This window comes from Rhinolophus sinicus, chromosome 5, assembly GCF_057876585.1.
Source record: "Rhinolophus sinicus isolate RSI-liver-muscle chromosome 5, RSI-T2T, whole genome shotgun sequence".
In the NCBI taxonomy this organism is placed as follows: domain Eukaryota; kingdom Metazoa; phylum Chordata; class Mammalia; order Chiroptera; family Rhinolophidae; genus Rhinolophus; species Rhinolophus sinicus.
Window position 1 is genome coordinate 41223871 of NC_142505.1, and position 26698 is coordinate 41250568.

General features: G+C 45.0%; 1 protein-coding gene across 4 annotated transcripts; it reads left to right on the plus strand.

Moving 5' to 3' along the window:
- Positions 1 to 416: 416 nt before the first annotated feature.
- TMEM40 (transmembrane protein 40) lies at positions 417 to 26698 on the plus strand. 4 transcript variants are annotated; one of them, XM_019746521.3, is made up of 12 exons: positions 417 to 642; positions 11206 to 11286; positions 11947 to 12090; positions 15475 to 15564; positions 16677 to 16730; positions 18915 to 18950; positions 19348 to 19380; positions 19769 to 19816; positions 23627 to 23698; positions 23786 to 23860; positions 24356 to 24418; positions 25161 to 26698. In XM_019746521.3, exons 2-12 carry the CDS (start codon positions 11214 to 11216, stop codon positions 25178 to 25180), a joined length of 708 nt encoding a protein of 235 aa, XP_019602080.1. In that variant the 5' UTR covers positions 417 to 642; positions 11206 to 11213; the 3' UTR covers positions 25181 to 26698. The 4 variants fall into 4 exon arrangements, with proteins under 4 accessions (XP_019602080.1, XP_088654519.1, XP_074169063.1 ...); XM_088798393.1 differs by lacking the exon at positions 19348 to 19380; XM_074312962.2 differs by lacking the exon at positions 15475 to 15564.

The window sequence follows — 26698 nt, forward strand, 5'->3', positions numbered from 1 at the left end:
TCTCTACCCCTCTCACTTGTGTTTTACCATCTGCACAAGGCAGTGGATGTTCTAGCTTTTACCCAATGTCTTCACCAGGAGAGGGCACCGCCAGTTTGCTCACAAGAGTCCTCCAGCCCCTTGTGTCCCCCACTCCATCCCAACCGGGTCCTCTCCCGCTCTCTGCCCAATTCATCCTTCCCAGTAGCATCAAATTGGCCCACATGGCTTGGCTGAGTCAGCCTTACCCATTCACGTGGAGGGGGGGCCTTGGGACACAACCCACCTCCACTCTGCCCAGAGCTCTGCACAGCCGAAGGTGGTGCAACTGATCCCCGCATCACTTCCCCTTGGAGACAGAGGGCGTGGCTGTGGCCCAGGGGGTGGGTTTGGGGGTGCAGCTTCCCCATATGCCACTCCTGAGGTGTTATAGGGAAGAGTCAAGTCAGACAGGAAGGCCTGGGGCTGATAGCACTGGCAGGAAGGAATGCAACTCGGATGAGTATGAGCAAGTGGGGCCCAGGGACTAGTCACGCCCCGCCCCTTCCCGTCATGAAGGTGTGGCCAGGCCTTCCCCACAGCCCTCTCTTCCCCTGCCCAGCAGTGGCCTCGGCACAGTCCACACACAGCTCGCCTTGCAACTGACAGGCCTCGGGACCACAGGTAATGGGACATGGGACAGGCTGAGTGAGGGGTTAAACTTTTTAAGAGAATCGGCTCTTCAACAGGTCTGACGCTTTGTGGTTCCTAGGTGGACCTGGATTTGAATCCCAACTTTTTGTCTTCCCAGCTGAGTAAGCACCTCAGTCTCCATCTCTGGAAAAATCAGGGGAAGATGACAAATATTCACCCCCTGGGGTTGTTTTGCGGCTTCAGCCAGGCACAGCTGGTGGCCAACTCCCGATTCTGTCACTAACTTGCTGTGGGACCTTCAGAAAACCTCTTGACCTCTCTGAACCTCAGTTTCCCCATTTGTGAAACGAAGGGTCCGAAGAGATCTCGCTGAAGGCTTCTCCCACTCTGCACTTGTGGGGAGGGGAGTTTTGAAGGGTGAGGATGTGTCCCCTCAAAACCTCCTAGCCTCTGTACTTTGACCAGCAAGTGAAGGCAGGCACCCTCCTGTCCTCACTTGGAAGCCGCCCTGGACCCTGAACCAGGCCTGTTACATATGGGAAGACAGGCCAGTTGTCTCCTCTGTTTCAGGCTCAAAGGTACCTTTGGGCCAAAAATGTTGAACCGAGAGAGCTGGGCCTTGGGGGAAGTTACCCTGCTGCCTATAAGAGGCTCATCCAGGTGGCTGGCCTGTAGGGGAGATCGCCCTTTCCCCACCTCCCAGTCTAAGCCCCGCCCTGTCTGCCAACCCCTGGCTGTCATCCTAAATCAGGGGAGCCACCTCTGCTCGGAGCTTCCCAGCCCCTCTCCTCAGAGGTGGCCTTTGGGTCTCGAGCCCATTCATTTTCCTTTTAAGGGGGATAAGAAAGATTATACATGGTCATGTACCTATTATTTTATTCTGTTTTGTTTACAAACTGCCAGAAAATTTGAGTCAGGAGTGTGTGTTAGAGGAGTTGTATTGAGTGAGGTGTAGGGTGTCTTGTTTGGGGTCCAAAATAAGCAGATCTATAAATAATAAAGGAGACTCCTTTCTGGCTCTGAAATTCCTAGAATTCGGACCAGTGTAGCCCTCTAAAACACTGTACCCCGCAACCCTTGAAAAGACACTATACTGACTATGTTCCAGGGCCCATGATGGGCATTGCTCTGCCAGAGGCCCTATTTTACTATCATAACAATCCTGTGTGAGAAGTCCTCTTTTTTAAAAAAATTTTTACTAAATTTATTGGGGTGATATTAGTTAGTAAAATTATATAAGTTTTAAGTGTACATTTCTATAATATGTCATCTATATATTGCATTGTGTGTTCACCACCTAGACTCTGTTCTCCTTCCATCTGAGATAGCATTCACATGCCATAAAATTTACCCCTTTAAAGTGTACAATTCCGTGGGTTTTCGTATATTCAAAGAGTAGTTCAACCATCATTACTATCTAATTTAGAAAATTTTTATCTTCTCAAAATAAACCTTGTACCCCTTAGCAGACATTCCCCATTTTCCCTTCCCCTGGCAAACACTAATCTGCTTTCTGTCTCTATGGATTTGCTTATTCTAGATATTTCATATAAATGGAATCATATAATAGATGATCTTTTCTGACTGGCTTCTTTCACTGAACATAATGTTTTCAACGCTTATACATGTTGTAGCATGCGTCAGCACTTTTTCCTCTTTATGGCTGAATAATATCGTATTGTAGAATTATATCACATTTTGTTTATCCATTCCTCAGTTGATAGACACTTGGGTTGTTCCCACCTTTTGGTTATTATGAATAATGCTTCTGTGAATATTCATGTATAAGTCCTTGTGTGGACATAAGTTTTCAATTCTCTTGGGTGTTCTAGGAGTGGGGTTGCTGGGTCATATGATAAGTCTACATTTAACATTTCAAGGAACTGTCAAACTGTTTTCCAAAGTGGCTGTACCATTTTACAATCCCACCAACTATGTGTGAAGGCTCCAATTTTCCACATCATCACCAACATTTGTTGTTGTCTGTATTTCTTATTTTAGTCACCTTATTTTTCTCTGCACAAAAACCATTCTGGTTTTTGTCGTTGCCAATTGCAAATGTGCATATGAGAGAGAGAAAGAGAGATAGAGAGAGAGAGAGAGGGAGAACAGGAGGACAGAGACACTCAGATGAGAGGATAAGAAAGAGGAGACTGGACTGGCTGTTTAAATAGTCACACACCTGGGAGAGTCAGAACCAGGGAAAACCGTTTAAGAGTTTTTTGTTTCTTCCCATTAATTTTCAAACATTTTGGGGGCCTCAAAAAAGTTTATTGGGGGACACACTCCTGCCTAGTTTTTCTTGGTCCCTAAGTCTGGAGCAGTGGTTGTCACACTTTTTGACTGTGCACCCTTCTCCAGAAAAATGCTTTAGGCACCCCCCAACATAGACATATTTATAGATTTATTATATACACATTATATACAAGTACTATGACCATTAGCTCATGTCTCAAGGCCCAATACACATCTGAGTGAATTTCCTTATCAATGATCGTGGATGGAAGTCCACTCTTCAAGTAGTTTTCTTATTATTTCGGTAGGCAAGTGTGTGTGTGTGAGATCCCATTCACTGTTGTTTTCAACATGGTAACGAGGATAATGAAGAACTTGAACTAGCAGCAGGGGCAGATATATGTCTCCCATATTTCCTGCTGCTTGCTTGTATTTTCTAGATTAGAGTTATTGCGATCTGTGGTTCCTTTGCAGGAACTCTTTGAAGCCACTTGTCTGTCCACGCTATGGGCCTGATTCAATGAAAGCGGTATTGTTTGATTCTCAAATCCACCTAAGCCAGCACCAGTTCACCACAATATGTTGCAATAGGCTGAAGGTAGAAATTGGAAAATGTGGCTGCAGCAGACCTGTCTGTATTGTTGGGCTCCCCACTGGCCTCTGGGGACCCCATTTAGTGGACATGACATTTGTTGTCTGACATCTGGCCAAAGGTGCACTTCAGAATTGAACTATATGCTATTAACCAAAAAGGTTAAATAGAAATAGGTGAACTAACATTTTCCTCCAGCACTTTAGAGATTATTGTTTGAGAGACTAATAGGTTCTGAGCTAAGGACATCTAAGCCAACCCCTGCCATACCTCAGCTGGCCACCTCTCATGGTAGGGTGCTCATGACCACCCCCATATAGCTGTCACTTTAAGAAAATTCTTTCATATACTGAGCTGGCCTCTGTCCTGGTGGCTCCCCAAGGTCCTGACCCCTCCCTGTGTGTTTACAGCCCCACGTGTCCCCTGCCCTGGAGGGGTCCTGTAGAGACTCGAGGAGAGTGACCAGCTCTGTCCCGGCACTGCTCATCCCTAGGCTGAGCACGCTTCTCCACCAAGCCCTTCTCTTGGATGTGGTCTCTGTACCCCACATCCTCTGGATTCTCTTGGTTTGTCTAAAGCCTATTCTGTGCAGGACCCAGGACTGAACCCAGGATGAGGGATGGTGGGATGTGGGTCACCTTCCTTACTGTAGACTCTGTGCTTCTATTAATATGACCTAAGGCTGTGTTAGCTTTGCTTTATAGCTCTATCACCTTGTTGGCTTCTATTGCACTTTAACAAACATTGATTGGGTACCTGCTATGTACTAGACACTAAGTTAGATATTTGTGTTGACGTTTACTTACTTTTCAGAGTGTCTTTCAATAATCCTAGGTCTTTCTGTATGAACAGCCTCCAGGCTGGGCCCACCCATCCTCTTTCTGCACAAACTTGATTTTGTCCCTTTGCACCGACTCGTTTCAGCCTAGGTGTCATCCTGTACTCCTCAGGGGCGACCCCAGGCCCTGGCTACATCCTGGGGTATGCTGTGGTCACAAGGTTCACCCAGATTCAACTCATACTGCTCAGCCAGCTGACCACACCCAGATTCCCTTTAGTCTGTAGTCAGCTGGCTGGGCAGTATGGGTTGTTATCCCACCGTCCAACTGTCTGGACAGACTTGGGACAAAAAGGCAGAGGAGGTGGAAACTGTGGTGTCTTCCTTCTGTCCCTCATGCTTGGACTCAGCCTCAGATCTGAGTTCATATTCAGACTCCTTGCTGTGTGGCCTTGGGCAAGTCTCTTTCTCTTTCTTGGGCTCAGGTTTGATCTCCTGGCTGCAACTCTGTGGAATTCTAGCTTGGGGAAAGGGAGAGACCGCCAAACCCAGGAAGCCGGTGTGGTGAGAGGGGGTAAGGTGAGCCTGGAGCAGGAAGGAGGAGGGTGCTGAAGAAGGAGAAGGGGTGTGAACAAGCACAAGATCTTCTAAAGGGAAGAGGGAGATGCTGAAAATACTTTGCCGGCCTCACATTATTTCTCCAAGATCTTAAATTCAACACTATGACTTCTTTTTATGAAGCAACTTTGTATAAGCCAGGGGCTAGAATATCACAGAAAGTAAGAAAACATGATTCCTATTTCCAGGGAGCTCAGAATTTAAGTGCTTTTGACCTGAATCCTCACAGCAACCTGGCAAGATAGTGACACTATTTTACAGACAAAGAAACTGAGACTCAGAGAGGTGAAGCGATATGCCGAAAGTCACAGAGCTGGGAGGTAAAGTGAGAAGCATGGCTTGCAGTAGGCTCTGTCAGACCCCATGGCTGGAGCAACTTAGTCAAGAAACTTCTCAGTACAGCATCCTGGCTCAGAGCATAATTTTACTTTCCTATCCACGACCCCATATGAGCACCAATGTGGCCAGGAGCTGAAACAAGAGGACAGCCTCTTCAGGGCTCTGCCTCAGGGCCGACCAGTGCCAGGGTTGATTTAGGCTTTTGTATCCCACATGTCACAAGTCTGATTCCTGGGAGGGAGAGACTGATGGTCTAAACAGAATTTTCACATCAGAGGAACATGGGGAGGCGGTGCAATCAGTTTGGGGATGCCTGCCCTGGAGCTGCATCTGCCTGACCAGGATATGTTTGAGATTAGGGCGCATGATTGTCTGGGGGCCGTAGGAAGCTGGGGGAGATTATTGAGGGCTCTAACTTGATCCCGTGGTGTAATTGCCAGAAACAGCAAGTGCCCACCCTGTTGCCTCTGTTGCCCTCCCAGCTGCTGTTTCTGCTTCCAATATCCCACCCCCCTACTTCCTGACCTGGGTTTGTTGAACTGAGCTGGCCTTGCGTTCATGGCCCCTAGGAACGTTCCTCACAGTCCACCTGCAGGAAAAGTTCACCATTATTAGCCTGGCATTCAAGGCCCAGGATAATGTCCCCAACTTCACGGGGCTCCTACCCTTTCAACGGTCCACTGCCACCCACCCTCTCCACTAAAATTTTATTCCACTCTGCTTTTTGCCACCTGTTGAAATCCAACTCAATCTTAGTTGCCTCAGCCTCCTCCTCCAGCGTGGGATTCCCGGGAAAGATAAGCAGCCCTGAGTCAAGAGACAGGGTTCTGGAGCCAGCCTTTCCCCTGAGTTGCTACGTGATCTTAGGCAAATTCCTCTGTTTCCAGGCCTCAGTTTCCCCATCTGTAAAACAGGACAATAATCCACCCTGCCTCCTTCCTAGATAATGTGAGGATCAAGAGAGCTGTGTGGGGAAAACGCTATGAGGCTGTGATGGCTCAGTGTCTCTTCATATCCCTCCCACCCTGGGCCCGGGCCCATGTGACAGCAGGAGCTTAGGAAATCTGGGCTGAACTGAAGAGGGAATCAAGTTTAGCAAGACCTGTGGGTACAGAGGCCCTGGCCTCACCAGTGACTCAGCAAGGCTGGGCTTTTTGGAGAAAAGTGCTAGAAAGTCAGGCATTCCATTTCCTGGTAGGATCAGCTTCAGATGTGGGGCCATCTGACAGAGGAGGCCCGAGAGCCCTCTAACCAGGGCTGGGGAATGGGGGCTCTCTATTGAGGCAGGGGTCAGATTTGAATCTAATCTGTAACCTGGGAGACGTTGGACAAGTCACTTCATCTATAAAACTGAACCACAGTTTTATTCCATGTAAATTAAGACTTGTTATGAATGAAATAAGATCGCAGGGAACGTGCCATGTTCCTTTTCCTCTTCCCACTTTCTTCTTTCTGTCAACTCCCCATGGTCCATCTTGGTTCAAAGTCACAGGCGCTGAACTTGAGCCTTTAGAGGCCCCTCTCAGCAGGGCTCTGCTGGAGTCTGATGTTCCACCACTGGAGTGTTATCCTTTGTGTTAAGCCTTGCCTTTCTCAGTGATCCTTGAGTTTAAAATTTTTAAAGTTCTATTTATCCTTTCTCATAGCAGAAATATGGGTGGAGGAAGGATGGGGCAAGGACACTGAAAGGTAAAACAGGGCTACTGCAGGTGCTACCGTTTCCCCTCTCCCGATGATCAGTGTGCTGAAGAACTGCCTGAGGAAGTGCCCTTGATTCTGAGGACACTTGCTCAGGGCTCCACCAGCCGCTAAACATAAGCCAAGCCAGCATCATTTGCATAACATTCCCATGACTGTTAGTGGCTTCGTGCCTGGTACAAATGACGAGACTGGGAAAAGGTGTCAGCATCAGTCCATCCCTCAGTGTGGACTGAGCAAGTACCCTTGCTCAACCACTTACTAGCTCTGTGGCCCTGACAAGTTTCTTAGCCTCTCCGTGCCTTAGTGTTCTTACCTATAAAATGGGCACAACCACAGTGCGGCCTCATAGTGTTGTGGTAAGGAATACATGAGTTAATAGGTGTAATGTGCTTAGATCATTGCCTGGCAGAGAGTAAGCACTTATTTGTTATTGTCTGCTTTCTGCCAGGTCCTGTGCAGGGTTCGGGTAGCACATAGATGAACCAGCCTCAGTAGATGAACCCTGGCTGGATTCATAATCTCGTGGAGAAGACATGCCCTGCGTGTGTCAGACACTCTGCTGAGTCCTGGGCACAGGTCTGAAGATGAGTAGGAACAGTGGCCCCTGGAGTTATGCAACAAGGTGCCCTACCTTGAAGAAAAAGAGTCTGGTACAAGGCCCAGGAGAGCAATGTGCCAGGGGACAGGGTGGGGGTGTTCTCTGGGCCAGCCTCTCCTCAATCTCATTCTTCTTTAAAGCTGCTTCTTGTCAACTGTTTCCCATGTGGGCCACAGCCCCTTGCCTGGGTGCCTTTGCGCATTGTTCCCTCTGGCCCTTCCAGACTCACCCCCCGCATCCCCTCCATCAGGAACTTTCCCTGACTGACCCTGGTCTGATTAGGTCCCTGGCATCCCAGAGCCCCCTGGTCTACTTTGAAATTCCTTAAGGACAGGGTTGCTCACCATGGTATCCCCATGCTAGCACACAGTGGGTGCTCAATAAATGCGGGGATGTCAGACAGGGAATGTGCACCAGTGAGAATTGTGTTCAGCTACAAATGCCAAAAATCCTAACTATAGAGGCTTAACCAAAATGAGGTTTATTTTTCTCAAATAACAAGAAAGCGAGCAGTTGCTGGCAAGGGCTCAGCAGCTCAACATCATCTCTGCCTTTGTTTTGGCTTTTCCTCGAGGTGGCCACTCTAGCTCCTGCTATCACATTCATGTTGGAGGAAGGAAGGAGAGGCAAGACACAGCGCTAGCTCTGTTGGCCTCTTTTGTCAGGAGAAGCAAAACCATTCCTGAACCCCGGCTGACTTCTGCTCACTTTTTATTAGCCAAAACTGGGTCACACGGCCACACCCAGCCACAACAAAGCCTGGGAAAACAAGTATCTAACTAGAGCTGGAAAAACAAAATTGCAGTTCTGTTAGCAAGGAAGAAGTCCAGGGTGGTGGGGGGAGGAGGGCTTATGGAGGAGTCGGGAGGAAGGGTTTGGTGAGGCAACTAGCATAGGGCTTCATGAAGGAGGTGTTATTTGAGTTGTGCCTAGAAGGTCAGATACAATTTTGGCAATAGGAAAAAACGGTCTAGGTGGAATTCTGGAGGCCTGAAAATGCTGTGTAACCAGGGACTGCCAAGTGGCCGAGACAGCTAGAGCAGGAAAAAGATAAGACCAGCTTGGTGAGCTTTTGGTGTTTGGCATCAGCCAGAGGCCCTCTTTCCCCCAGACGACTCTAAATCTCTTCCTCCACTCCATCTGAAATTCCACCATTAGAGATCATCTTAGCCAATGAACGCATACTGGACACCTGCTATGTACAAAGAGTCCTTTTCAAAATATAGATATGCCCTAGAGGCTTACGGTTGTCAGTCATTCATAGCTGAATATTAGTTTTATTAGCTAGTGACTTCCTACTGCTTAGCTGAACTCTACCCTGATAAATGGGAATTTTTATTCTAGAAAGGAGCTAATAGAACCCAGGGGCCTTGGAGATAGGGGATGAGCGGCAGGGCGGGACACTAAATAGGAGGCCAGTAGAAGAGGGAACTCACATTTTCTGAGCCCTCTAAGGGCAGGCACTGGTCATCTTTCCTCCCTAAAGCTCTGCCATCGCCAGTTCACAACTGAGGTAACTAGAGCTTAGAGAAAGGGACAGCCCTGTCCAAGGTCATCCTTTGCACAGGTGACAGAAGTGGGGTTGGACCCTGGTCAGTCTGACCCCAAAGCACATGTTCTTGCCACTACACAAATACTGTCTCCCGCTCCCACCCCCGTGTCATAATAATGGTCATCATTTCAGCTGGCATTTATTTATTCAATACTTGCTCTGTACCAAGCATTGTTCTAAGTGCTTCAGGTGTTTTAACCCATGCCATTCTCACAACAATACTATGAGGTAAGCACTATTATTGTCCCTGTTTTACAGATGAGGAATCTGAGGCATGACAAGAGGTTCAGTAACATGCCCAGCTCCCACAGCTGGAAGTGTCACATAGGATTCAAACCCAGCTGGTCCGGCTCCGCGACACAGGGAAAGATATTGCCTTGCCAAGGTTTTGTGGTGGATGAAGAGTAGATTCTCTACTAAAAAAACAAACAACTGGAACTCAGAGATACAGAGAGCAGACAGGTGGTGGTAGTCAGAGGTGGGCATCGGGGGTGGGCAAAATGGATGAAGGGGTCAAAAGGTACTAACTTCCAGTTACAAAATAAATAAGTCCTGGGGATGTAATGTCCAGTATGGTGAATATCGTTAATAATACTGTATTGTGTATTTGAAGGTTGCTAAGAGAGTAGCTCTTAAAAGTTCTCATCACAAGAAAAAACGATGTTTTGAAGCCATGTATGGTGATGGATGTTAACTAGACTTATTGTGGTGATCCTTTTGCAATGTATGTAAAGATCGAATCACTATGCTGCATATCTGAAAATAATATAATGTTATATGCCAATTATATCTCAATTAAAAAAAAATTTTAACACACACATACACACGCACGCATTTATTATCTTAGAACAGTTCTGGTGATCGAAATCCAAAATCAGGACTGAGCTCCCTCCAATGCCTCTAGAAGAGAATCTGTTTCCTTCTTCATCTTCTAGAGCTACATTCCTTGCATTCTTTGGCTCCTGGCCTTTTCCTCCACCTTCACAGCCAGCAGGGTGGCATCTTAGTTCAATCATGTTGCCTATTCTTCTGTCTGTCAAAAAAAAATTTTTTTTAAAATAAATTAAACATTTTTTTAAAGAGTCGATTGTCTAGATCACTCAAGTGGGAGTGATTTTTGTCCCCAGGGGACACTCAGCATTTCATTCCAGGGGAGCTTGACTCCGTGGTGGCCTTTGAGCAGTTTTGTGCTACAGACCAACATTTTGAGTGCATTAAATAGAATATGGGTTCTGGGGTCACAACTTGTACAAGTCACTTCATCTCTTTGAGCGTCAGTTTCCTCCTCTGTAAAATGGGAATAATAAAACTTTCAGGGTTATTGTAAGTCTCAAATGAGACAATCTTTTGGGAAGTTTAATTGTCTAGAAATTACAATTCAAATGTGAGGAGTAATTAATCCCATTTCCCACCTGACTGTTTGTGATCAGGCTTACATGAATTATACAAATAACCCTTTGTAATACCATTAAGTACTATACTTATATCAGGAAGCATGTTACATTTTTCAGTGATGAAAAATAATTGATTACTTTATCATAACAAAAGCAATACTGTTAAAAATTTAGAAAATGCAAAATAAAAATAAGAAACTAAAACTACCCATAATACCACCACCCAGAGAGACCCACTATTTATATTTTGATATAGCTCCAACAACTATTAATTGATGTCACGTTTGTTTATTTGGACCCCCACCTATGCCTTCCAACTCCCCAACAAGATTATTTTGAAGCAAGTCCCAGACATCATATAATTTTATCATAAATATTTTAGTATTTAGCTCTACCTTTAAGGATACTTAAAGTAAACATAACCTCAATTTAAGTATCACACCTAAAAAAAAAAACATTCTGCTGGAAGGTGTCCATAGTGTGGGAAGCTATGCATGTTTGGGTGTAGGAGGTATACGGGAAATCTCTGTACCGTCCACTCAGTTTTGCTGGGTACCTGCTCTAAAAATTAAAGTCTATTTTTTAAAAATAAATAAGTTCTTAATATTGTTAAAGGATGATCATTATTCAAATTTCCCTAGTTGTGTATTTCTTTTTATGTAAATTTTTCTTCTTATATTTTTAAGAATTGGGTGTTTTTCCTTTTTAATTTATGTGCCAAGGTCTTTATATAGTAAAGCTATTAAGTAAGGTGATACCAATTACTTACTATTGTTGTCCCTCCAGGCAAGGCCATGGAGACTTCAGGATTCTCCTCCCAGACTCAAGACCACAGTCGAGTCCACAGAGAAACAGAAGATCTAGACAGTATGTTTGCCTTCTCTGACCCTCTGGGCAAAGCCACATGGGAAGTGGAGTCCAGCAGTGGGGAGATCCTGCTTAGCTCGTGCGGTACAATGGCTCAAGTGACACTTGGAACCTCTAGAAAAGTAGTGATTTTACGTGCTCACACACATATGTATGTATGGGCTTGGTCCAGGCTGTTCCCCCAGCACTTTCGTGCTATGGGGACCCTCAGTTGCCCCCCAAATTTCCAGGATGCTCTGGGGGCTTGGGCTGGCACTAAGGAGGGTCCCCAGAAGGGAAAGGTTCTGCATGGCTCTAGAATGCGGAATAGGAAGGGTTAGGGCTTGATCAGATCCCACCTGCCCTATACTTTACAGAGAATCCAAGATTGGCAACTACTCACAGTCTAGTGGTCTCTGAGCAGGACAAGGTCCTTAGAAGCCCCTCTCTGGGCTCCATATTCAGGGAAATTTTTGTCTTGGGACTTCCTAGAGCCCCTGGGGCCTCTGAGAGCCCTGAACGTCTGCCCCTTCCATTGGCCCTAGGGGTTTGGGAAGAGCATCCCAGAGAAACCAGCCCCTTCGGACTCCCCAAGTCCAGGTAGACCCCTGGGGAGGCCTTGGTGGTCTCTGGGGTGGGAAGGGTGGGAAATGCTCATCCTTGCCTATGTGTGCCTCCCAGATGGAGAGACGGATTTCCACAAGCAAGACAGGGAGGCTGGACTTTCTTCTCAAGACCAACATGAGAAAGACAAGTCTTCTTCTTCCTCCTCCTCTTCTTCCTCCTCCTCCTCTTCTTCCTCCTCTTCTTCCTCCTCTTCCTCAGGTACAGCAAAGATTTAAAATGTATACATATATATATATATATTCTTATACAATCATTTAAGAAAAGCGTGTATATGGGAAAACCATCCCCCATACTCTCCCACCTTGACACTTCAGTTCTGTTTTCCCACAGTCCCTTCCAGAGCCTGTCAGTCTGTACAACATGGCTAGTACACAGCTATAACTGATCGTGTAGATAATTTTGTCTTCAGTTTAAATTTTGTTTTTGCTGTCTTCTTCCATACATTTTGCCATGTTATTCTGTAAGATCTTTGCAGCTGTTCTTCATGCCTCTCGAATAACCCCCCTCAAGTGGCTGCATCTCATGTAAAGTAACAGTGGTTTCCTAAGACACTCGTGCGGGAATCGGTGCCTCTGTCCATTCAAACAGGCTGCCTGGGTTCAAATGCTTTCTTTGCCACCAACTAGCTGTGTGTCCTTGGGTAAATTGTTTAACCTTGTATGCCTTGGGGTCCTCTCTAAGATGGGGATGATAACAAAAGTTATTACCTCATAGGATCCTTGGGAGGATAACATTCTTTACACATGTAAAGTCTTAGCACCCAGCACATAGTAAAAAGCTCAAAAAAGACCTGTTATTGTTAAGCTCGGTCCCTGTCCCCCCCACCCCACCAGTTTATTACACTCAGGAAGCATCCTTGCTCAAAAGCTTTTGCTTTTTGAATTGTTCATATAGATCATGTCCTAAGTATCCTTTTCCCAAAAGTACTTTAGTGGGTTTAGAGGGATGAGTGTCTCTAACTGGGTCTGGATTATAGATTGCCACATTAGTCTCACTTTTATTCATTTGATTCAAAATATAAGGCTGAATTTATAGCAGCAGCAGCAGTAACGCCATAGAATTGGGTATTTTCCCCAATGCCATAGCTAGCATTTATTGAGCGCTTACTGTGTGCCAGCTACTGTCCTGAGCACTGTAAGAACCCAGTTAATTCTCGTAGCAACTCATTGAGGAAGGTACTATTATTACTCCATTTTACAGGTGAGGAAACTGAGGCACTGAGAGGCTAACTGACCTGCTGTAAGAGGGCTCAGTAACTAACCTAGGATTCCCTGGAGTTCTTTCTGGGACTGGGGAACCTAAGAGTCGGCTCTGGTTTACTCCTTCACATCAAGACCTCCTGAACTATGAGCATTTTACATAGTGGGCCAAGGCCTGAGATTTTATTTGATGAAAGCAATCTCAGGCTAAAATTTTTTTAAATGCTTGTAAAGCCCTGGCACTGGTGGCCTCATGTCCTCATGTTGCAAATAATGAGACTGAGGCTCAAAGCCACAAAATCCATGCTAGGGAGAGTAGTTAGTGGCTCCAATGGCTTTGTATGTAGCTAGTGTCCAAATGGGACTAGAAAGGAAGCCACCATCCTTATTAAAAAGTATACAAACCCACCCGCTATGAGGTTTAGCTCCGGAAGAAGGGCTTCCAGGTGTAGTGGAACTCTTGCCGGGGTCCCTTTGTTTCTCCCTCCTGGTGGGAGGGAACATTGTCTTTTGATTCTAGTTGACCCTTAGGGGGCGCTGCTCCCCAACAAATGTTCTCCCTAAAGTGGGGCCATAAGCCACTTCCCTCCTGTCTCCGCAGTACACATGGGACTGGCTGTAGTGAGTGGGCCTAAACTCTAAGAGAAAGCAACAGGAAAATAAACGCAGAAGCAGAGACAGACTGATATTCAGGATCCTGGCCTCAGATCCACAATGGCTGGCCTGATGCTAGAACTCAGACCGTGCCCTTTCTTCAGGCTCAGATAGTGACCACAGGATCCCAAGCCTGGGTGCCTCACTGCAGCCTCCAACCTTCCCCTACATGCAGGACCCTAACTTACAGTCTGTCATCCAGCACTGCTTTCCCTGCATCTTTTTGTTCTTAATATATCCTGTTATTTTTTTGATTAAAACTTTTTTTGTTGTGAAAGATTACACATAGGCGCATTGTAGAAAATGTGGAACCTATAAAGTAGAAAGGAGAACAAATAAATCATCCTTTGCCCTGTCAGCCAGAGATAACCACTAAACACATAGTAGTGTATTTCCTTACATTTATTCAATAAATGTTTGCTGAGTATTAGGCTCTGGAATGGATACTGGGGATACTAGCAACCAATTGTGGTTCCTGCCAGGGTGAATTTTTTAAATAATTGCATTGGAGAGCACTTACAAAAATTGTCCTCATTTTACAGAGCACATAAGTCTATATAATACCTTTTATAAAAAATTATATATTATGAAAAATTATATATTATGAACATATCATAGAGAAAGCTAAAATAATGTTCATTGCATATTGATACAGGTTGTCTCTGGCCAAGAGTATTTGGAGTAAATTTTGCTTTCATTACTTTCTGTATTATTTGATTTTTTTGTGAAATTCAATGAAAAAGCCTTTTTTTTTTTGGCATGGATTAATATTTGTAAAATATGGAAAAGAAGAAAATAGAAGCCACCCCAAATCCTATCTCCTGAGATAAATTCCACTGTTATTATCTTGACGTACTTCCTGATACGTCTTTCTCTGTATCTAGCTGAGATCACATATACACTGATTTTTAAGCACAATTAACCTGGTTTCCTGGAATTTTAAAATTTATTCATGGGGCAGGAGGTCTCCAAACATGTGGAGGGATATCAGCTTTGCTGGCGCCATCTTGGTCGTCTTGAGGAAATGGAGTCCTCCAGACCCAGGGCCAGAAACTCCTAGGCCGGAATTCCTGGAATGCTGACTGGTCCAAGGGTACAAACGATGCAATCATTCTTTAAGTCTTGATCAGGATCCTGCTCCAGGTTGGACACCCTTGGGAGAGTGAGGGCCCAGGCCTTGTCCTTTGGGAGCTCGGGATGGAGAGACAAGCACCACACCACTGACCCTTATACCCACTATGTCAAGCAGATAGTAGGTGCTATAGAAACCCCAGAGGAGGGAAGGCAAGATGAGTGAGGTGAAGCAGTTGGAAAAGCCTTTCTACAGGAGATAAGACATCAGCTTACCCTTCAGGATAAGGGATACAGATGGGAAGAGCATTCCAGGTGGGAGACAGCATGAGCAAACACAGTCAGCATGGCTTTGTGGAGATACCGAAATGACAGCCCAGCATGAGGTGGGAGGGAAACCATCTCAATAATATACCTCCTACAATTTGTCTTATCATGAAGAAAGCCTTAGGAAAGCAGCAACAGGAATATTAAGTGATTTGTCCAAGGTCACACAGAAAGTTTGTGGCAGATCTCCGGTTCCCCAACCCCCTAAATAGATCTCTTCCTGCCCCTCCCCACCACATAAACGAAATTCTGAGAATGAACACCAGAATGAACATTTTCCAGGCTTGTTCCAGGCTGAGGTTCTCCTATAGCTTTTGTTCGTTCCCTGCAGAAAGCAGTGATGAGGACCAGAACCCCAGAGAAACCAGAAAACGTCGGCAGAGCCAGGGGGCTGGACACCACCACAGGGGCAGCTCACCCGGTAGGCAATAGGCCTTACCATTTCTCCTTTGCCCATTAGGCTCACTGTTGAGTTTTCAGTGGGACTAAGCATGTCTGTGTGAAGATGTTCCTTGCAGTGTTGTTTATAGTAGGGCAACAGTGGGAAACAACCCTAATAAATAGTAAAATAGATCAATGATGCTACACCCTGTTCTGGTTAGAGCGCTGTTCTTTGTATCTCTCTGAAGTGAAAAAGAAAGATGTCAAATCATGTAACTGTCTGAGCTCATATACATTATGTAAATATTCACACATATATGGCTATAAACAAGACTGGAAGGAAAAACATCCAAATGTTACTAGTGGTTATCTCTGAATAGTTAAATTATGGGTGGATTTTCTCTGTTTTGAACTATCCTGTAGTATAAATATGTTACAATGAGCATGTTTTATTTTTATAATCAGAAGAATATTTTTGCAAAAACAAGACAAACAAACAAAAGAAAAATTTCAGCCCAAATGGATCATAGGAAAAATAGCATAGGGGAAAGAGCCTGGATTAATGCCTAGTACAGATAGTGACACATGTGAGGGGCTTAATAAATGCTACCCTTAAAGTTGGAGTTGAGCTTCTGGGTTCTATTTCTGGAGATAAAAATGATTAGGATTGAAGGCTTTGGCGGCAGACCTGGGTTTGAACCCTAGAGTTGACCTTCAGGGAATAATTGAACTTTGTAAGCTTCAGTTTCCTTATCTGTAAAATGGGGAAGGGAGATGTACTAATACTTTCTTCATAGGATTTCCATGAGGATCAAATGAAATATTAAATATATATATTACTTCATAGTGTTGGCACGTATTAAGTACTCAATAAATGGCGACTATTGTTATTGACTTTGAATCAAGTCCTCAGGCCCCTGATTCTTTCTTAGTAAACTGAACATGGTCTTTTGTGGGTGTGCTGGGGGTGGGGGGAATCCGACAGAGTAAAGGGAAGCACTCGTAAGGCTGTCTTGCCTCTTCAAGACCGCCCAGCTCACCCCCAGCACAAGAACTGTGTGACTTTTTGAGGCTTAGGGAGGTGAGCGATGGAAGCTGCCTTGGGGTACTGTGCCTGTGGAGAGCTGACTAATGGGGTTTGTTTCCACCCAGGTGCTGAGCATGGGCAGCCTGACATTTTGAAAAATGAGCTTCAACTCTATGGAGGTAATTGTTTGTCCAGTGCTTTGGAAAAAAACAGAATTAGACAAAGGGCATGAGGGCCTAAGGGTTTGTTGGGCAGAAATGAGATCATAAGTGTATTCCATGAGCTAAAAAGTCATGGGAAAATATAGGCGATGTGGCAAGGAGAGTGCTTACAACATTGGCAGATAGGAATGAGGGCAAGCATTTTGCACCATGGTGAGACTGTCCTGGGTTCTCCTCTGAACCGTAACCTTGATTTGCAGGGTGACCTTGACCAGTCACCCAACGTTTCTGGGCCTCATCTTCCCAACCAGCAAAATGGGACTTGATCAATAACCATTCTCTTGGAATACTGTGCTGTTTAAGCCTGTAACAGAAAATTAAGGATCTGACTCTGTAAAACGCATATTATGGAATAATTGTCTCCAAGCATCGTGATTTTTATACCATGGAGATCTAAACATTATGGTCCTTTGCTTTGTAGCACTCTGATGAAGTGGGGGAATTTGCAGGAATAAACCCAGTTTCCCAAAAAGCCTGACCAATGCACATGGCCAGATAAGAAAACCTATTTAACTTTGCTTAATCCAATATTTCCATAATCGACTTTGTCTCCTAACTTCTGATCATAAACCAAGAAAAACAACAGGAACACACAAGTGTGTATACTTCTGAAGAAAAGTAAATGAAATATTTTGATGTTGTGCATCAGGAAATTACCAGTAGCTGCCTCTGGGTGATAGCATCATGAGTAATCTTTATTTTGTTTTATTTGCTTATCTGAATTTTCTGATTGTCTCTCTTTCTTTCTGTCTCTTTTTATTTTTACAAAAACAAGTATTACTTTGTTTAGAAAATGCTTTTAATTACTTAAGTATGAAAGAAAGCTTTCACTGGGTGTAAAATGTTTACATATATTTAAAAATATTTTTCTCATCATAAACGTAATTTATATTTACTGTAGAAAATGTAGATATTTCTAATATATGGTGATGGAAAGAGAACTGACTCTGGATGGTGAACACATAATGTGAGGTATAGATAATGTATTATAGAATTGTACACCTGAAATCTATGTAACTTTACTAACAATTGTCACTGCAATAATCTTTAATTAAAAAAAAAAAAAGAAAGAAAAAGAGAAAATGTAGGTATTGTCACACATTTGTGAATTACTTTCTCCCCTACCCCACCCCCAAGGCACTGGAGATGCTTAGTGAATTACACAGCTGGAGTTTCATTTCAGGCCATTCTTGGAATATGCTCCTACCTCAGTACTGGTCACTCTTTGGTCACTAGTCACTTCCTATTTGCATATTAGCTCTAAAGGCAGTTGAATGTGCTAAATGTTTACTGTCATGTGCTGAGTGTCCTGGGGCTGACCTAAAGAAGAGGAAGTGTACAGGAGTGGGGGCTCCTGGTGGTGGGGGCTGGTTACAAGGTGTCCTGCTTGCCCTTGAGGGGAAGGAGTTGACAGGCTAGAAAAGAGGTCACCAGGACCTAGAATAGACACCAAGAACCAGAAGGTAAATGGGACAAGGGGCCACCCCAGACCAGATTACTGGGAATACTGCCGCTCAGAGCAGGTTTATAGGGCTCAACTCACCCAGACCAGGGCCTTGACACTCAGTGTGGGGGGCTGGGGGGTTCCCATGTATAACACATCTTGGCTCCCAGGAGCTCAGGGCCTGGTGGGGTTGGGGCTAGGTGTCATCCCCTGGATCTGGATGTGCATGAACAGGCACAGGTTGCAAACTGCTGGCCTACGTATGTGCACATGTGTTTTATCTGGCTCACAGTGTGTTTTTAAAAACTATGATTCATATATTTCATCATTTCTACAACCCACACTTTTTCACATTTGGACATATCTGAAATCAGGATGCATCTTAAAATCACTGGTAACTTGCAATGATAATTGGCAGTGATTTTCCTTACATAGTAAAATAAAATCATGTCATGTCTCACAAACTCTTTGATTCACTGGAATACAAAGAGTGAATCAAAGACAGCAGCTTTAGCGGCTGGTGGGTGGTGCCTGGCGCTGTAGATGGAATAGGAACCCTCCAGCTTGCTCCAGGCACCGTTCAGCCTAACTCAGATCAAATGGAAACTCTCTGAGTGACATCCACCATCCTCGCAGTGTAATTTCTCCCCACCCCAGAGGATAATGGATCTGTGATCACCGATTTTCCTTCTGTGCAGGTGCCTCTGGGGAAGTGATGCTCTCTGGAGAATCAGGTGACTGTCCAGTTGGGGAGAGGGGTTATCGGTGCTGGTGTTCAGGGACGTCTGGGCATTGTCTTTCCTCCAAGACTGCCAGCTGCTATCAGGGTTCGTGGCTGTGAGACATGGACTCCAAGTCCACTTGGGGGCCTGGGGCTCTTGACCTGGGCTCAGCAAGCAGGCACGACTGGCTGCGGCACAAGGCAGGGAGCCGGTGGATATTAGAAAGGAGGTTTGGGCAAGAGGTAAAGGGATCACAACAAACAATGCAATGGATGGATAGAAAGAGCCCTTGGGGCCTGGAGTTGATGGAGGGCATTTTCATAGGCCACCTATGGCCTCCCCCAGAGTGGAAGCAGCTGTTAAGAACCCAAGCTGGCCTGGGCACTAATGTTTAGTTTCTAATTTCAAGGACTCCGAAGGAGAGACTCAGACCTAGCAAGTGGTAAGTACGCAAACTCCAAGAGGAGAGTGGGAGGAGGCCTGGATTCCAGGGGTGTAAGATGGGACCGCAGCCAGCCTGGAAGGGTGGGTCTGAACAGTAGGGATGCCATCGCCAGCCAGTGTCACCATGATTCAGGAAAGGAATCTCCAAGCTCAGGGGAAACGGAACAGAATGCAGACTCAGGCGTGTGAAGGGAGGAGGGAGTCAGTGGGGGTCCTAAGGACAGCCACCCCCTCCTTCACAGCTATGCCCTGACCAGTCCTGCTGGGAGTGCCCTCTGACCCAGGAAAAAGAACTCAGGAGAGCCATTCTCAGAGGCAGGGAAGAGTAAAACCCCACCTGCTGTCCCACATCAAAGTTAAACACTCGTCTGTCTCTTGTTCCTAAGGAGAAGTGGAGGCCTCTCAGTTAAGAAGACTGAATATAAAGAAAGATGGTAAGGAAATTGGTGTCTCAAAGCTGCTTTCACCTGTCAGGTCCAGATTTCTATGAGTAGAAAGTCAGCCGGTGGCTGAGAACAACAGTAATCATAACCCATCTCTGTCCTGTGCCCTGCAGTTTACAAACTTCTCAGCTTAGAATCACCTCGAGAAGGTTGTACAATGACTCCCATTTTGCAGATATGGAAACTGAGACTCAAGGATGGGGAATGGTCTTACAGATAGCAAGTGGCACTACCTGGGCTTGAATCCTGGTTTTATCCTCTTTCTGCTATATGTGGAGTCACTAGGATGATAAATGCCCTCCAGGCCTATGGCCAGGATGGAGAGCTGGAAATGGCCAGGTTGAGAAAGCGGTGAGGTTAGCTTAGACGAGACTCTAGAGGAGGAGCGATGAGGCTCAGAGGGACCCCCTCCACTCCAGCCTGGAATCCATGGGGTCTTCGTGGAGGTGGGAAGGGAGACCATGATTTTTGATTAAACAAATGGCAGTTCTAGAAACATTTTGAGTTGTTGCAAAAGCCCAACTTCAAAGAGCAGAGACCTGAGTCTGAGCCCCTGGCTCTGCCTCTGTCCAACTAGATGACCAGGACACACTATTCAACTTTCCTGGGCTAGAAAGTGAGCCTCATCAAACTAAAACTGAGGCTCCCAGAGTGCAGATCATGTCCAACTTGCTTCAGGACAAGGCGTTATCCCCCAAAGTGAGAAGGTGAGTCCCCTTTCCACTCTCTTAGAGCGTGGTCTCGGTTCAGAGCCCTCATGCTTTTAATGCCACCCTGACCCTTGTTCATTGCCCTTCAGACAGAGCAAGAATTTCCCTGTGAGCAGGCAGTGGGGCTGGCTAGAACTTCACCATCTTGCTTTGTATGCCTTGTGTTTATTTTTATTTTTTCTACATTCTTAGCAAAATCTGGCAATTGGGGCAAAGAACTACTGTTTTACAAAATAAAGTATTACCATTTACCTTATGCTTATTTTTGATGAAATAATAACTATAGTTCTTATGAATGAAAAATACTGCTGTTTTGCTCTTTTCTTTAGAGGAGCAGAGCTTTATATTTGTTTAATTTTATAATAAGATGCCTCTGACTCTCTGAATGAAATTTAGGTGTTCAATTTTTTTTTAGGTTGAGATATAATTGACATACATTATATTAGTTTCAAGTGTACAACATAATGATCTGATTTTTGTCTACATTGTGAACAATAAGCCTAGTGAACATCCGTCACTATACATAGTTACAGAATTTCTTTTTCTTGTCATGAGAACTTTTCATTAAGACAGGTTTTCCATTAAGATCCTGGTTTTCCATTTACTTTTGTGACATAGTTTCCTTTTAATGTAAATCTATTTAAGGAAAAAAGGAACCTGTTTAAAGAAAACTCTTAAGTAAATATTAGTACAGATGGTCCTTGGATTAGCATGAGATTGTGAAGACAGTAAGCAGTGGTACATTGAAATGGCAAAAACCACAAAGGTAGTGTGTGGAAATCAGAAAAATCAGACAAGAATGATCCTCTAGGTCCCTTCGGGCTCAAACGTAACCTTGGAGCCCTTATCCTGGCTTGATCTCTTTAGCCTCCAAATCTTCTAGTTCCCAACAGGCCCTCTACTCACCTGGTTGAACCAACCCTTCACTTTACTCGGTCTGTGCCTTGGTCCCACCTCCTTCCCTTGTCTCATGCTGTGCCTCCCAAGTAGCGCGCGTACACACACACACATTCCCTTCTCTCTCCTTCAAGTCCTATTGCCTTGACTGTCGTTAAGGCCCAGCTCAAACTCTTATTCTTCCACGAAGCCAGCCATGATGACTCCTAAATGTTTACATCTTAACAACTGCATGAAATTCCACAGTATGGGTACATTATGAGGTGCTCACGATTCATCACTGGATAGGCATTTAGGTTGTTTCTGATATTTTTTCATTTTTCAAACTAAACCATCTTACCCTTCCAGTCCTCTGTTTGATCTTGCATTTTGTTAATGTCCCCCAAATCGCTCAAACACTTGTATTTTCTAAATATTTACTTGTAAGAAAAATGAAAATAAGATGCACGGAGAACTTCTCTGTTAGGAACTCATTTTATATTTCTGAAAGATTGGGTGAGGAAGAGGGAAGGAAAGAGTTCTCTAGTCTACCTCACCCCTAGGTTTTCACGTCTCTGGAGACACCTAAGCCTGACGCTTTCTTAAACATTAAGTCCATTTCTGCATAATGTCCACTTTTTCCTAAAGGGTAAACTGACTTCAGAGCCAATGTTTTAGAAATACTCATTTCAGTTTTTTCACAGAGATACCCTCCTTACCTTTCACTCCTTTGCCTTTGAAAGTCGCTCGACAGCAGTGATATGCAGTATCACGCTGCCTTTTACCATTTACAGAGTACTTTCCCGTCCAAGACCCCCATCCATCCTCTCAGTGGTATAAACGTTGTTCTCCATTTATTGGTGAGAACACTGAGACTCAGAGGGGTCAGGACACTTGTCCAAAGCTTCACAGCACATCAGTGCCTGAACTGGACTAAACTACGACATTCCAGGCAGCTTCAACACCCACTCAGGAAACCTGCCTCATTCCAGGGAACCACCCCGGAATTGTCTTCTCTTTGTTCTTTTTCTTTCTTTCTTCTTAACACCTTTCTTGGCATCTCTTCTAATCACAGCCCCCTGCCTGGGTCGAGGCCCTGTGTTCTCCCTGTACAGTGCCTGACAAAGTACGGGGGGCCTCTTTCACAGAACTCCCCCTGCCAAATTCCTGCCCAAGACATGGGCCCTGTCTCTCAGCTCCTCTATCTCTGTTAACTATAATACATTCTGTTAATATAATAACATTCCAAGCCTGCAATTCCATTTCTGGGCATTTGGCCCGCAGAAATACCTGCACATATACACAGAGGTTCATGTGTAGTGATGTTTGGTGCAGCATTGGTGGTAACAGCAAATATCTGACACCAACAGGTTCATTGTCAGGAGACTGGTTAAATAAACTAGGGTAACTTTATACCATAGAATACTATACAGCCATGAAAAAGAACATGAGATGGAAAGATTGCCCCAATCCATCAATGAGAGGGAAAAATCAAATTATAGAGCAGCAGGTGTACAAATGGATCCTGCTTTTGTTTTTGTTATTATTATTTTTTATTGGGGAACAGTGTATTTTTCCAGGGGCCATCAGCTCCAAGTCATTGTTCTTTCAATTGAGTTGTGGAGGGTGCCGCTCAGCTCCAAGTCTAATCGTTGTTTTCCATCTTAGTCACCGGGGACGCAAGCCACCATCCCATGCGGGACTTGAACCATCAAGTTTCTTGTTGAGAGCTCCTGCTCTAACCAACTGAGCCATCCAGCCACTCCCCTGCTTTTGTTTTTAAAAATATGGAAAGGTTTTGCCAATTATCACTTGATTTTAAAGAGTGAGATTAGGAAGAGAGAATGGGGCAATGTGAAACTTTTAAACTTGACACGTTTGTATTTTTTGCAATTGTGTGTAACATTCATTCCACAAAAAAAGTATACGGCACTTCTTTAGTTGCCGGGCAAAATCCCCACCCACACCATCCTCCTGAGGGGGACAGAGAATAAACACAGAAATGAAAATATAACCAGTTGAATGGTGATAAGTGTTGGAAAAATACTAAAGTGAGATAAAGACTGGAAAGGGATGGGGCTTGGGGTGCTATTGTAGTTGGGCTGGTCAGAAGCAGCATCTCTGACATTTCAGCAGAGATGGGAATCCTTTTAGTAATTAAAAAAGAGGGAGAAAGAAGCAAACAGCAAATCCCCCACTTCCTCTGCCCTTACAGATGAGTTTTTCCACTTCGTCCTCCTCTGCTTTGCCATTGGGGCCTTGCTGGTGTGTTATCACTATTATGCAGGTGAGTGGGGGGCTGTGGGAACAGGGGGTGGGGGGAGGGGTCCAGACCTGCAGGCTAACCAGTTTCTCTCCCTGGCTGCCCTTGCAGACTGGTTCATGTCCCTTGGGGTCGGCCTGCTCACCTTTGCCTCCCTAGAGACCGTCGGCATCTACTTTGGTTTGGGTAAGTCACCCGCCCCAACTCTTGGAGGGCAGTGGCTGGATGGACTACAGATGCTTGCCAAGGGCCAGAAAGCCACAACCTAAATACTTTTTAAAGATTTCTTTATGCTCCTGTTTTCTTCCTAACCGCTCTGAAGGTCACTGTGAGGTTTCTGGCAAAACCCTGTGGAAAAAAATGGGCAGCTCCATAAAAATGCAACAAAAACAGCTGAAAGTGGCAAACAAACAGAATTAGGCAGATATCGAAAACAAGTTAGTTAATGGGGTTGGGTACTGCATTTGCCTTTTCCTGGCACTGTTATTGCTATTCGTGGCTGTTGTTTTTAATAATAACTCTAGCTCTATTATTTAAGCTTAGGCCGCTGCTTGAAATTCCACCATTAGAGCCTTGTTTGTGTGAGTTAGGCCTTGGTCCAAGGGTGGGCGGGAGGATGTCTGAACCCGGGTCCCTGAGGAGGCACACAGTTCAGTCACCTTTCCTTTTGTCTCTGAGCAGTGTACCGGATTCACAGCGTCCTGCATGGCTTCATCCCCCTTTTCCAGAAGTTCAGGCTGATGGGTAACTTTTACATCCTTCCTATGTTCACTTTTTCTCTCCCCATAAGGGTCTTCTGTTGCCAACAGGCTTAGCCTATAGGAAAGAGCACAGGGCCTGGAGTTGGGGCCTGGGTTCAAGTCTTACCTCTTCCGATTTACCATCCCTGGGGCCCTGGAGCCTCTTTTAGTCTCAGTTTCCTCAACTGAAAAATTAGTGTAATAATATCTACTACACAACGGTGTTGTGAAAATCATGTGAGGAATGAATGCAGAAGTCCTTACGTGTGAAATCCTGTGAAGGGAGTCGGGTATTCTGTCATAGAATTTTACATTTCCCCAAACGCTATCTTCTCCGTGATTTTATTTGCCTAATAGCAACTGGGGGTGAAGATGGGCTTTACTTATCTTGCACTGATCTGATGAAACTGAGATTCAGAGAGGTGGAGTGACTTGCCCAGGGTCACACAGCTAAAGTGTCTGAGCTGAACTAAAGGAGATCCTCTTTCATAACAGCAGCTCTGTGCCTACTCAACTGAGAGGCCAGAGGGTTGTGTGTCTCTGTGCTGGGGATTTCTGTCTCCTTTAACTCATTTAATTCATAAAGGGGAAATTAGTTGCAATGGCTGTGGGTCATGGAAATTGTGGCTTCCGGGGTAACTCCATTATCTCAGCTATGAGGAGTATTTAGGCATATGGGGTGATGGTGGGGATGAGGCCTGACTGCTTTCAGAACCCCATGCCATCCTGTGGTCTTTCCCTTCCAGGTTTCAGGAAGACTGACTGAGGCCAGTGCCAGGCAGACAGCCAAGCCAGGCCCCAGTGTGATTACCACTACATCTTCCGAGCACAGAGCAATGTTCTGGAAGATCCACAGGCAGGCCAGGCTCGGGCAAAAAAGAGAGCACTTTTCCTTCTACGTGATCTGAACATTGGCGCCCGTGCAGGCTGAGCTATCATTCAGGCAGCACTGGCATGCAATCCAGCTGCCAGGGTGGAAGGCAGAGGGAGGGTGCAGGGTCTGAGCCCTTCGTGATACCTGGATTGGCAGGAAGATTCTGGGACATCACCACTCTCAGGAGATAGTAGGAGACCCCTGGGCCCTGCAAGCTGTAATATATCTGGGCTCCTGGTTTGTCTCAAATCCCCACTCTGTCCTGGTGGGCTCTCAGTTCCTACAGAGCCATCCCAGGACAGACAGACAGTCCATTGCCGAGAGGCAGGGAGCCATCATGTCGAGCCCCTGGGGTGAGCTTGATGCTGGTGAGATGTTGGGGACAAAAGCCCAGCATTTGGGCACCATCCCCTAGTGCCAGCATGCAGCCCTGTACTCTATTAAGATCCAAATAAACATTTTCTTCCCTGGACTAAAAAGAGTCAGTACAATATTCCTTTAGGTTTCTTGAGTGTGAGAATACCTTTGGAGGCTTTCTTTGACTTCATCTAGTCAGGGAGGGCTCCTTGTCCTATATAATAAAGTATAAAAGGGAATCAATATAAAGCCTCTCATTTTAGGTCCAAGACTTCAATTGCACAGGTTTGGAATGGGAGACAGGGCTTTGCAAACATTTTTGTGAAAAAGATCTGGGGCTATTAGGTACTCTCAGCTCAGCCAATACCATAGGGGTGAGAAAAGGGCACAAAGCAAAATCCATTATAAATTTGGGTAGAAGTAATGGAGGTACAGAGTCTGGATTGAAGGAGATGGTAGTAGGTTTGCTATACATGGCCAGGCCACACCAATAACATGGTCAGTTTTAGACTCACGTATTAAGAACAATAGTGACAAACTGAGAACACACAGAAGAGATCTGAGTGGGAATATAGAGAACAATTGAAGAAACAAGAACTCTTCAACTTGCAGAAGAGAAAAGTGGGGGCCTTTCCTGAGCTCACAGACTCTGGAAGACACTTTCTCAAGCAGTTGTGATGGTCCAGGTAGTCACATATGTGGTCTGGCTTAATTCTCGCAGCAGCCTTGAGATGTGTGAATCGTCCTCATTTCAGATGGAGAAACAGATTCAAAGAGGTTTACTAATGTGCTCAAGTTTCCACAGCAAACAAGTGGCAGAGCTGTGAGTTTTCCCCAGTGTCTCCCAGACTTTGCGATTCTCAGAGTTATAGAACATTTTTTAAAAGTGAGAAAGGAAGGGCTGCCAACTCTACCTTGCCAACTGAGGACAATAAAAACAACAACAAAAATCAAGTATCAGCATCATTGCATAAAAGAAAGGACAGTTTTACATAAAAAAATCAGGGAAATGATCATCAGAAACAAAATGGGGTTCAAAATGAATAAACTAAA

What these genes read in the sequence shown, in the direction of transcription:
- TMEM40 (XM_019746521.3), top strand. Translation starts at nt 11,214, where the DNA reads ATGGAGACTTCAGGATTCTCCTCCCAGACTCAAGACCACAGTCGAGTC. An exon ending in TTCTTCCTCCTCTTCCTCAG is followed by an intron (nt 12,091 to 15,474) that starts GTACAGCAAAGA and finishes CGTTCCCTGCAG; the next exon opens with AAAGCAGTGATGAGGACCAG. An exon ending in AGACTCAGACCTAGCAAGTG is followed by an intron (nt 19,381 to 19,768) that starts GTAAGTACGCAA and finishes CTTGTTCCTAAG; the next exon opens with GAGAAGTGGAGGCCTCTCAG.